Source organism: Liolophura sinensis, chromosome 9, assembly GCF_032854445.1.
Source record: "Liolophura sinensis isolate JHLJ2023 chromosome 9, CUHK_Ljap_v2, whole genome shotgun sequence".
NCBI classification, from domain to species: domain Eukaryota; kingdom Metazoa; phylum Mollusca; class Polyplacophora; order Chitonida; family Chitonidae; genus Liolophura; species Liolophura sinensis.
The window spans coordinates 34,757,678-34,770,659 of record NC_088303.1 but is presented as its reverse complement, the minus strand read 5'-3'; the positions used below and the strand labels follow the sequence as shown (position 1 = coordinate 34,770,659).

The 12,982-nt window shown below is 39.3% G+C and overlaps 1 protein-coding gene across 1 annotated transcript; it reads right to left on the bottom strand.

Annotated features, from left to right (window-relative positions):
- Nucleotides 1-7,703: 7,703 nt before the first annotated feature.
- Nucleotides 7,704-11,950, bottom strand: LOC135475810 (cytidine deaminase-like). The gene is made up of 5 exons (XM_064755750.1): nt 11,926-11,950; nt 10,920-11,060; nt 9,546-9,657; nt 8,823-8,877; nt 7,704-7,874 (listed from the first exon to the last, which is right to left on the bottom strand). Exons 1-5 carry the CDS (start codon nt 11,948-11,950, stop codon nt 7,731-7,733), a joined length of 477 nt encoding a protein of 158 aa, XP_064611820.1. The 3' UTR covers nt 7,704-7,730.
- Between the last annotated feature and the right edge of the window lie 1,032 nt (nt 11,951-12,982).

Below are 12,982 nucleotides of genomic sequence, written 5' to 3'. Positions count from 1 at the left end.
CACACTTTGGTATACTTTTACATAATTTACAATTCGCTGGACATCTAGATATAGCTGAAGTCACCATTAACAAATAATTGTACAAACTTTGCGCGTGCATAAAAGAAAAAAATACCTAGCCGTATAATATAAGCAATGCAAATTTGCCACCACTTTGTCCATTTTGTAATATTACGTATCTTCAAGTCAAACTTCCTCTTCTACCAGGTCTCCACAAAATATTTCGCCCAGTCTTTATTGGTACCGATACCCGTGAAGATGTCTTCATAGAGCGAACATAGTTTATATTTCTTCTCGTATGCAAACGACATGCACATATCAAGCCAAAGACATCGGTTGCTGCAGTCAAGTTGACTTCGCACTGTTAGGTTTTCGCCGATCAACATTGTCCTCCCCATAGTCGCCATATCTGTCTGGCCCACATACCTGAAGCCTTGTTTGGCCATCCTGCGCCCTTTTCAACAAATGCATAATAAACGCTTAGAAAGAAGCGATAGTATGGTTAAATGCGATGCATGGTTTTTATAGTGTCTAATAAAAGCTGTCAGGATGTAACTTTACATCTGATGGAGTAAATATTGGCAAAAATGGATTTCGTTTTCCTAAAGAGTGGAGTATATCTAATTCATGGAAGACGGTATAGAGAGTGTGGGAGAAAATCAGCATCACAATGAATCAATTTATTTGACTGATGTTTAACACCGTGCTTAAGAATTTTTAACTTGTATGACGGCACGGTCAGGTTTATGAGTGGAGGAAACCGGAGTGCCTGAATTAAACCACCGACCTTCGGCAGGTATCTGACAAAGTCCCTGGCGCGGAGAGTTCAGTCTCAATGGTCAAGCGTTGGAAGTCGCAGCGACCCAGTTCTTCAACCCTCTGAATCAGCGAGGTCCCTCAAAAAACGTGGTGAGTCATTTCTAAAGTTTATTTAGTACGTCTAATCAAACAGCACGTGAGACAGATGTGTTTATTTTTGCAGATCACATTCTTACTTCATGTTTCTGTAAAATCACAATCAGCAATGTATAATTTTTATAAGCCATGTCAATTTGTTCTCAGTGGCTAAGCGTGAAAAAAATGTGAATTGACCTTCCCGTTTATTTGTTTAATGTGTTTGTTAAATTTATTTCTTGGCAAAGACTCACGAGGTGCGGTTTCAAACCCGACTGTGGACAGGGAATGTGTATAGATTTGTCCGCTCTCACTGCTTGTGTTGCCTTGCTCTAACGTTCCTTGAGGACCTGCATATCTGTGCATCACACACGAGAAAGCAAAAGAGTGGTGGTTTCCGTAGGGCATTCCAGTTTAACCCACCCACAAAACTGATCGTCACGTCGTATGAGTGAAAAATTATTGAGTATGGTGTTCATGTAAATAAATAAATAAGTAGATAAATAAATATTTCAAAATAAATTTAAATGCGATAGCTTAAAACACCGATGATAATCTTTTCCATTTCCATCATATAACACTTTGATAATTTAAATGCTTAACTCTTTTCACAGTTGATTCCCTCGAACCAAGGTCGACAAGTGCAAGTATAATTGTCCGATGCAGTTGTTAGAGATGCGCAAACAGCACCATTTTTGCATGGTCTTGAGCGGCAAGGATCCGTTTCTGCAATATCAAATAGCAAATTAGCAAATACATAAGCTTTGTCGTTGTGCCGCTCCCTCAGCACTAATAATGTTTATTAGTTAGTCGATTTCACAATCACATGATTGCCTTGAAAATGTGTCACTATAATTAATCCTGATCACCGATAATAACATTTATTCCGTGATCATTTTACCCACCTGTATACGGACCACGAGAAACGACCCACATCTGTTTTTACCAAAAAAGCGAAAACAATCCAAAAACAATAAAAAATTTTACGTCCACTGAAAGACTACCATTCAAAGCATCTTAGACCGGCTTTACATATTTTTTAGATTTTGTTTTTCAACCCAGTAAAAGTTTAGTGAAACTTCGTCTTGACAACTTCAGCACGTCTCCATTATCGAGAGCAAACGGACGTCACGTTTACTCTGGCTATCTAACGTCGAAGGTAGTTTCCGTATAATAGTCTGAGCAGTTGCCTATGGCAGATAAAAGTTGTGGACTTCGGCGATGAAGGCCCAAGTGATAAAATATAGTTTTCTATATAGCCTAACATCTTAAAACAAAAATGACTGTGTGCAAATGTCTCAATAATCTAAATTTGTTAGATCTGTTATAGTAAACACTTAACGGGTTTTTTCTCCGCATGGGCTTTTGTCCTGGATTCGTTCATAGAACAGAGAAAAAAGGTCTTACACAAGCTGCCAAAGAGCAATTGTATACAATACTTGTAGGCTTGTTTAGTTTTCGGATAAGCCTGGAATGGAGATCGGGCATTCTGTACACGTCTAGCATATATATAGCTCTTTCCGATTCTTAACCGTCACAAAACGGTTAGAATACATGGAATTTGTACAAGTAAGAAGGGGTTCTACTTACTTCAAACGTGTAATAAAATCTGAAACGACGCTTCAGGGAGAATGTTTCGAGTTTTCTGAGACAAGCAAACAACATATGTCATCTACCATATATGCTTAGTACTGATCGAGGGGCTTTTGTCCGCGGGGCTTTTAAACTCTTCAGTCGTAATAAATTCAGCGAAAAAAAGATATATAATTAAATTAAGATTTAATTAATTTTAAGCGTTGTCCGGTGAGATGCCGTCTTCTCGTGCCCATAAACTTTCGGCTTCCCTAATGAATTTTGCACTGACTGATATTTGTTATTTAAAAACTGCTGACTAAACCCTAAAATGAACGACAAAAATGCATTTGGGGAGATGTATGCGGTTTGGCCCGAGACAGTATACTACTGTCTGACATAATTTGTGATACCGTCGTTGAATATTTCACGCCTTGTAAATTAACTGATTTCACGTCCGTGTTGGTCAGTATATGATACAGACCTGCCCCGAAGTGGCACTTCGGCTACACGTAATTAAATCGTTTTAAACGATCTCAAGATGATGTCTTATGCAGTAGTTCTGTGTTATCATGTCACTTCATGGAACTACATCACAGCTTCGATTGGATAAAATTCTGACGATGGCTGCCTCGACTCACACTGGCCATTTGTACACTATTGTCATCTTGTTCTACATGTTATTCGATGATATCTCATTAAAATAATAAAATATGATAATTCTGAAAAAGTATCCTGCTTTCGACTGAAATATGGCCAGGTGCTGTCATGATCTTAAACGAACAAAAACGTTTCCAGTGTGCTAATTATTTGTGGATATTTTACTTCTGACTTAATGAAATTAAAGAATTTGATCTGATATCAACAGACATTTTTGAAAAAAAGAGTCTTACCTTGAGAGGTCCAATAATTCTGTTTTCGGCAGTTTTCCTTCATAGAATCTGCGATGTGCGTAGCGTCAAACTCGTCAACGTACCACCTCAGACAACAGACTGCCCCACCTTGTATCGGCCCGACCGTCAGTGTCCCTGGCTCCTCCACCGTGTCTCTGTCGTACAAATGCTCCGCCTTCACCTCTCCTCTCTTCTTCCCTTTTTCTTCCCCGTCTATTGCTTCTACAAAGTACACCTCAATTTGACCTTTATTCCAACGAATAGCCACGGTATACCAACCGAGACCCTCGAATTCAATAATATCATGTACAGGTAGAATTCCATTTTCTCCAGCAACATACACGCTGCCCGCCTTGGTATACACGTGTATCTGAAAACCGTTAGTGGATCTGTAATTTAAGAATTCCGCATCAACCTTGGGATCCCAGTAGAACAAAGCCATCAACATTCTCTTTGTTTTTGGATGATCTTTTTCGATCTCGTAATTGTTGACTTCCTTCTCTGACATGTTCCACGTGACGTTCACAGAATTATTATCGAGACTAAGTGCATTATACCCGAGACCCGGTTCCTCCAATTTGTATGTGGGTGTTGATTTCAAGAAGCTCGCCTTCTCGGCGTCCTTCATCCAAATCACTTCCTTACCACAGGTGATTTCAGTGAGCGGCCAGAGCCTAGTGGGAACGGGCGTGTGACTGCATACGAGACACCATAGACCTGTAGTACAAATAACATTTTGACTGATTGGTGCAATGACAAGTAACTTACATGTTTGGTTTGATATTTACATGTGTCAATGGCATGTAGTAAAATATAGGCCAGTTACTCATCGAAAATTAAGGATCCTCTTGCTTTGCTATGCTATATGATATGCCGTTTGAAAATATGCTCGGTGTGAGTTCAAGTCCAGCTCATGCTGGCTTTCTCTGCGGTCGTACGTCTACCATCAACCTGTGGAATCGCCCTGGATTTCCACTGTGCTTTGCCCGCTTTATTCACACCAAAATGCCGAGCACCGTTGTATGAGCGAAACTTTCTTGAGAACGGCTTAAAGTACCGTTTGTATAAATCAATAGTCATAATAATGAACTTTGACGATCTCAACTTTATTACCCTGAAAAAGGGGAATATGGCAACATAAACATACAACACACATGTTAACGACTGTATCAGTGTTATTATAATCCTAAACTAAAGGTATCAAGTGTTTTTGTAGAAGTCTATGCTGCTTATCCGTTTTTTGTTCAGTAGATCATCAGAATTTGAGCTGTACTAAAACATCTAAAAGTCAACCAATGATGGGCACGGGAATTCAGATGTGTTGAATGCTGTCACAAGAGACTCAGTATAAGGTAAATTAGACTGCACTATTAAAAATACTCAAAAAAATTAATGTGTTAATTTTAACAGAAAGTCTGTTGTCTGAATGATGCCAGAATGTATTCTGTTATTTTATAGCATAATACTGCATGTGTCATATTCAAAATGATATCCTGTTAGTCTAATAGATCTTTATGTTGACTTAATAGAATATGTGAGTTACATTTAACATAATAATCTGTTGCAACAGCAAAATAGATTCTAGCATCAGTCAGACGAACAGAGTTTTCTGTTAAAATTAACTTTCATTTTTGTTATTTATTTATGTATTTGGTGTTTCACTTATACGATGGCGGCCAGCATTATGGTGGGAGGAAACCTGGCAGAGCCCGGCGGAAAACCCACGAGCATCCGCAGGCTGCTGCCAGACCTTCCCATATATGGCCGGAGATTAAGTCCGCATGTACTGGACTTGAACTCACAGCGACCACATTGGTGTGAGACCCCTGGGTCGCTCCTACGCTAGCGCGCTAACCAGTTGAGCTACGGAGGCCCCAGTTTTTGATTGTTTATGTTTATATATATATATATATATATATATATATATATATATATATATATATATATATATATATATATATATATATATATATATATAGATAGATAGATATATATATAGATATATATATATACAGATATATATATATATATATATATATATATATATATATATATATATATATATATATATAACCACTGCATGCTTTTGTTTCCAGTCTTGAACTCTGAAAATGATCTTTTGAAATTGGTTACCTTTCGTCTATCTCATAAGAAACTTTGGTACAGCAATCTGTTTCAAAATACTATTTTTGTAAAGCGTTTTTTTTTTTCTACTGAATTTCGGAGACAACTCCTACTGAGATAATGTGCTGTCGTTTTCACTGAAGTTCGTCTCGTTGTTTACTGTGTTTCAATCCAGAATTATTGTGAAAATGGCGACTGGTTGTTAGTTTACACATGGAGGTAGAACAAAAGGAGGCACTACTTGGCCTGGTCACGGTTGACTGACCCGCCAACTGCATGCTGGTCTATTGAGTTTATTCCAAATAAATTGGTTTACATTACAGTCGTTACAAATTTTCTTCACAAACCACTAGATGTGTAGTTTACTTTAACCGTGCAATTCAGCATGGTGTTCTACAAGCAGTAATTCCTATATAACTGTATATTGGTACTGCGTGCATGGAGGTTTGATAGGCTTCGCTTGAAGATCACGTGACTGCGACCCATGACGTCACAAGTTTGAATCCACTTTCTTCTGGCTTTAACTACTGATACCCCACGACTTAACAGAGGCGTGATGCGCCTTCGACTTCTCTCCACCACCAGCTCCACCAGGACCCTAAGTCATGCAGTTTCCTGAATGCATAAACTTGACCACCGTGTGCGCACAAATTATTAGTTGTTAAGTTTATGCGGTGTAAAACAGGAAACCATAGGGTTTTTGCCAGCTGAGGCCGAGTAAGGGCTATCCCTCACCGGCTGAGAAGGTTAAAGAAAAGGAAAACAATAGTAATAACTATTTGTTTATTTATTTAATGGTGTTCTACGCCCTACTCAAGAATATTTCATTTATACGACGGTGACCAACATAATGGTGGGAGGAAACCGAGCAGAGCAGGTTGTTGCAGACACTGTCATTTACGACCAGAATGAATGATGATGGCTTAACGCCACATCGACATTATTTCAGCCATATCGTGGCGAGTTTACGACCAGAGAGGAAGCCAGCATAGTAACACCGATCAAATAAATTTATTTATTTCATTGGTGTTTTACGCCGTACTCAAAAACAGTTCATTTATACGATGGCGGCCAGCATTATGGTGGGAGGAAACCGAGCAGAGCCCGGAAGAAACACACAACCATCCGCAGGTTTCTGGCAAACCTTCCCACATACGACCGGAGAGGAAGCCAGCAATAAATAAATCAATCGAAAAATATTCGGGACTAACATATGAGGACGATGTTTGCAAACGCAAATAAATGAACACCACAAGTAAGATCAATGCTACCAAATTCCATCTTGGAAATTCATAGGAGCAGCCACTGGGTCAGTGTACAGGTTATCGCCTGAGCCCTAATACTCTGCATAAATCAAGTTGCCTCACCGGGCCCAAATATTCAAAACTCCCGCTATCGTTGTCAACAAAATTAAATGAATAAATAAACTTACACGCCAGAAGAAACCCATCTATAAGACTGTGGTAAGCCATTGTTTTTCTCCACAGAATTCATAAAATGCACAGTCCGTCAGATTGACAAATATCAGACATGTTTCTTTCTCCCTGTCTGACTACTAAATCGCCAGGGCAGCCAGTGGATAAAGGTTACTGATTGTTTGGTTGGGGTTCGATGGGTCCCTTGGAAAGGGTTGAGGGAGGGGGGATGGCAGAGGGTAACCACTTATCCAGCAGTTTTAATTAGTCACGCGCCAAAAGTCCAACCATTTTCCGATTGCATGCTGAGTCTATTCGGCACTACGGGAACATTCTGTCATATTTAGTCTAATCCAAACGGAGTGAAACAGGCGGCATCCTTACGAGAAAATACAATAACCGCACCTGATGAAATCATGGTAACGGTTGCCATTTGCAAACTAACATTGGTATATCACAAAACATGTCGATGGCGCTCTGATTTCGGTATTGTTAAAACGATAGACAGACAATGGACGATCCTTCGGGGTATAACTTTTTGCTCTACAGCGAAAAATGTCAACGGTGGACGCCTTTTTTTGGGTCGGGGGAGTGGGGTCCATGTTAATTGCTTACAATGTTTTTGCCTACTGCAATGCACAGATCTCGTACCAACAGACGTGCTAACCCACGGTGAGAGGAGGTTCGTCAGATAAAAGACAATACCTGGATATTGACATTTGCAATTGTAACTGTTTTATCTAATGAAACATTCATACAAAAAATTGTATTTGATTTATACATTATCAAAGACTAGCTGTCGAAGACCTTTGCAGAGAATCATTTATTTTGCTTATTGTGGACTGTTTGAGTTGGTTAGTACGCGTTCCTTCTGTAACGATTCTGGGCTAAAAGCCAAGGGGAGTAACTCTGAGACTTTAACCCGCTTCCAGGTGAGGTCTGGCTTTACCAAGTATATGAACCAATTCAGTCCGAACTGAAACATAAATGAATACATATTCAGAAATACTTAAGATAAGTGAAAGATTCATCCGTTGTAACTGGCGTGTGTTAACAACAGAGTTATAATCTAGTTATGCAATACTAGTAACTGGTGACTACAACTGGTTGACAATAACTGGTGACAATGACTGGTTGACAATAACTGGTGACAATAACTGGTCGACAATAACAGGTGATAATAACTGGTTGATAGTAACTGGTTGTAATAACTGGTTACAATAACTGGAAGGCAGTATCTGGTTGTAATAACTGGTGACAATAACTGGTCGACAATAACTGGGGATAATAACTGATGAAAATAACTAGTGAAAATAACTGGTGACGTTCACTGGTTGACATGTGGCTGTTCACCCTGTCAAACGTTGCCTGAAGGCCATTTGTCTTCCACCAATATGTGACCTATATCTGTATTCGCCACACGTAGGAAAGTTCATCAGCAACTTTGTTTACCCATAGCTGTCACTTTCCATCCATAAATCTTGAGCATGGCCTTAAATACCGATCAAATACAGACACAAATAAAACAAGCACTCCAATCCTTGTTGTGCACCACGCAGTTGGCTCACCCCTTGTTGGCTCAGTATCAGAGCACCAATTACTTAATGGTGGTACGTGGGAAGGTCTAACAACAATCTTAGGTTGGTCGTGGGTTTCGTCAGCGCTCTGCCCGGTTTCCTCTCAACGCAATGCTGACGGTCATCGTAAAAGTGAAACGTTCATGAGTATGGTGTAAAAGACCAATCGAAGAAATAAATAAAATGAATATATAAATAACTAAAATTAGTTGTTCGGCCCAGCAATAAACCATCAAGTGACCTACCCTGGGCAGTCAGCCAACCAGTGACATATCCTGAACAAAATCAGTCAAGTCAACCAATCAGTCTGACAGCCAGCAAAGGATTTTTATCTGAATGGTTCTTACCTCAGCTAAAACTTGCCTGCATGCACCGCATGGTCCCGTGAACTCTTTGACGTCACTGTCAATGAGATATCGGTATCTAATTCGTCTTGTTTAAAGCAGGCGACAATGCGACAATGCGAGTTAATAAATCATGAAATTATATTTGATACCGGTACAAACCAATGACATCTCGTCGTCATATAACTGAAAAATTGTTAAGTATATACGATGTAAAACTCCAGGCATAAATACATAATAATTTGATACATTATATAAATATATTATATGTATATGAAAAGGTCTCTTCGTGCTTGAGCCCAGTTGGTCACAGTTCCTCATCATGGCAAAGTGCTGTTAAACTTTTCGCATAAGCGTACTTATGTCGAGTACTGCAGGACAGCAGAACATGTTCAACTCCGAGCAACTGCTAAGCGTGCATAGATCGACTGAAACCAGCACACGATTGGATGCTCCATGTTGCTTTCAATCTCCAAAAACCCAGTTGCTCCCAGTTCACGCCCGACTTTACGCGTAAGTCGACTTTGCAGTGTTAGAATTGCAAGTCGACCTTCGCCTGGCTTAAGGCAATACGGGTTCCTGCACCCTCCAGCCTGGCCATCATATAAGTGAAAAATTCTTTAGTAGGGCTTTCAGATCAAATCAGTACATAAATCACTATGCGTTATATTGCCTCCAATTTAAGGATTGGGTAGGCCTACAGGTTCTACTTAAGATCCCACTCACCAGGCCACGGCCATAGCTCGGAACTGTCTGTGTCCATCCGACACGGCCTTCTGTATGGTCACCCTTTCGGCGCATACCGTCAGTCCATACGACGCGTTCTCTACGTTTGCTCCTAGAAGCAATTCATTACAAAAGCTTATCGTCAAATACATTGATTTAATCCACGTGAATTAATACACGATCAAGTCAAAATCAGTTTTTGATAAAAAGATTAATGTATACTAGAGAGTCGTATGTAGAACGTCATGTCTCAGCTGATGTTTTATTTTTGGCCAATAATTTGCCTCAGTTTTAAACCTTCCTAACATTAGCCCATGTTGGCTGTTTCCTATTTTAAGCATTTGTGACCAGCACATTTAATTTCCACGGAGCATTGGAAAGTTCGAACCCATCGGCATACATTAACACAATAGCTGTTCCCACAACATTCCAAGACATAGAATTTTTGATAGTGTTTGTGTTTATTTATTTGGTTGGTGTTTACGCCGTACTCACGAATATTTCACTTATACGACGGTGGCCAGCAATATGGTGGGAGGAAACCGGGCAAAGCGCGGGGGGAACCCAAGACAATCAGCAGGTTAATTACTGGCAGGCCTTCCCACGTACGGCCTGAGAGGAAGCTCCTGTGTCATTGCGCCACGCTGGCGTGTTAAGCATCTCTTATGGATCAGCGTTTTACTCGTATATAGACAACGTTGGCCTACATCATATCAGATGGGCTACGTCCCCCTACATATAGGAGCGCCTGTAATACTAAGCACATTTAACACCATGCAGAACAGAGCAGGAGTCCGTTTCACAAAGCGATTTCGGGCTTTAATGTCTAAATGTCTTGTAATGTCTAAACTTGTAATGCACATATATTAAACAAATCGACACAATTTTGAGCGTTGAATCCATATTGTGGGAATATAATTTAAGCCGATTTAGAGCATCCAGATTCAGCCGTTTTACAGTAAAGAAGACTGAAGTTTTGGACTGCTCGAAGACTGATTCTAGGGATTGTTACATTACTAGGGCATTAAGATTTTGGTACAAATATAGAGGCCGGGGTTTGTTGTGAAAATTTTGATGGTGTGATATTAATTGTATATTTGAAGTCCAAGTTAAACCAAATAGATGATAGACTGAAATTGTCGAGAATGATTTTGTCGAAAATTTGGAAACTAAAATACATGCATGTATCAAATCTTGTACATGAGAAGGATGCGATAAAAAGCTTTACTGGACTACATATTCAGATCTCAACTCAAGACCTTTCTTGTCCCAGGTACTTCCTAGAAGCCGCAAGTGTACTCTTTTGTGAACGCATACATGGGTTCGCTACCTATGTTGACTGGCCAAGTTAACTACTCTGATGGGGGGACTTACCGCTGTATATGGCTTGATCCTTGCCGCAAAGCACGGCTGCCCCCACCCGGAAGTGGCTGTATGGACAGTACGCACTAGCCCTGGCTTCTGACGCTTTTCTGATTAGAATCTGGTATGTTGCGTCTAAAGCTGAAACATCGCCTGTGTATGGATTGAGAAATGAGAGGATGGACAGACGTATCGGTGCAGGGGCCGATGGAAGAATATATCGATGTAGCTGGACATGGATGACACGTGGGTGGATGAATATTCATTTATTTATCCATTTATCTATTCATATGCTTTTTTTTTCCTTTTTGTAATGTTGTTTAGAAATCTTCCCGAAAAAAATGGTAATGCTACTTGTACATGGAGCATGTATGATGACCTGTCAGACAGCTAAACACGGCTCACTATTTATCATCAGTCAGGGGGTTATTCATGATAACGCATAACGCAAGTCTTAGATTCGTATTCTTCTACAGTTCACTAGTATATATATAGTCGGTGTAGGACAGAAGGGAAACATAGTTAACATACAAACAGAACAGAGAAATCAAAGTTTTCACTAAATAACATTTAGATCGACAAACTATGAAGGAATATTTCCCTCTGGCATTATCCAGATTTCTTGATAGTTTTATGTACATCTAAAATACGATTTTTGAAAATAATATTGATGGAGCGATGAAAGGAATGTGCACAGTGTAACTTCATGACAGATGAATAAATCAGCTTTAATATCTGAGAATAAATAAATTACCATCATCGCTGTGCAATATACATTATTTAGTTTAGCTGGTGCTACTGGGAGGGTTGGTTTGTAAATTCTGAAACTGGTAAACCATTTCTAAAATTCCAAGTTTTCTCTGACCTATTTTCTTGAGGACTTCAGACGACGTAACCCAATATCCATCATTAAGATTCCCCGTTCGTAATGTATGTAGTGACAAAAAAAAGACAAATGGAAGTGTCACACAATACAACCTTTACATATTGAAAACTCATAAAATTATAAAATAAATACCTTCGTCTAACCCACCGCCGTCCATGTCGTGTGATGTTTTGTCAAGGTATAGTACGAGATATAATAAACTTCTAACAGAAGGCCTAGTTGAATTTTGCGGGACTATCGCTGCGGGACGACAGACTGGCCTGTTTCACACGTTTCTGGGTCAGCTATAAGACAATGGCTTGTAATTTACTGACACTGTCCAGGGTATAAGTATCACCTTAAGTGTTCTATAGACGGTTACCACAGCGTTGGGGATATCAGCACATTAACACTCCCTCCATGTACACTAAAAACTACACGGCACTACTTCAGATATCAATAAAGAGGGCGGAGCAAAGTGTCTCCTTGACTGACGCGTTATTGTCAACACAGTTAACAGCCTGTAAAATGGTGTAAAAGTGCTAAAATATAACTTAACAGCTCCAAATAGCACATAAACCAGTCGTGCCTTTGTATCAATACAAAAATATGCAAGATTCCAGCCATTACCATGCATCACTGATTAAACCCATTCTTTGTTGACATAGAATGAAAAGAAATCAAAGCAATTAAAATTGTGTGAAAACCATATCAAAATGTTTCCAGAACTGCTTTCTGTGTACATTGCTGTATTTTTTTCTTTTTCATTTATCGCCACTTCTATTAATATGCATAAAAGACCAAGAGTCTCTATAGACATCTCTTTTGACTTGCAAGCCATGCATAATGTCACATAAGCAAAGCTTTCATATTAATACGATGTGAATTTATAACTCCTTATCAGTGTAAGAATTCTGAAGGCAAACAAAATATAACTGGTGCCTATACATTTACAATTAATTATTCAAACACAGTTTCACTAAGAAAGACATAGGACAGAATCGCACTGAAAAAAAAAAGGCATGTGTTTCCTTTAATTTTAAAGTCGCTTTTGGCTGGGTCAGAAGGGCATATATCCATAATTACAATAACAGTGTCCAATATACGCAAATAAGAGAAAAACTATACTAACAAATGCAATTTCACGGCATGTACATTATATTACCGCCCAGCCGCTGGCATAAAAGTGTGAGATCTTATAACTGTTGGA

Excerpts from the sequence above, each read along its gene's own strand:
- LOC135475810 (XM_064755750.1), bottom strand. The coding sequence starts at position 11,950 with ATGGACGGCGGTGGGTTAGACGAAG. Across the intron at positions 11,061-11,925 it reads CGGCGGTGGGTTAGACGAAG|GCGATGTTTCAGCTTTAGAC; the intron begins GTATTTATTTTA and ends ATCCATACACAG. Across the intron at positions 8,878-9,545 it reads CGAGCTATGGCCGTGGCCTG|TGACGTCAAAGAGTTCACGG; the intron begins GTGAGTGGGATC and ends TCTCATTGACAG.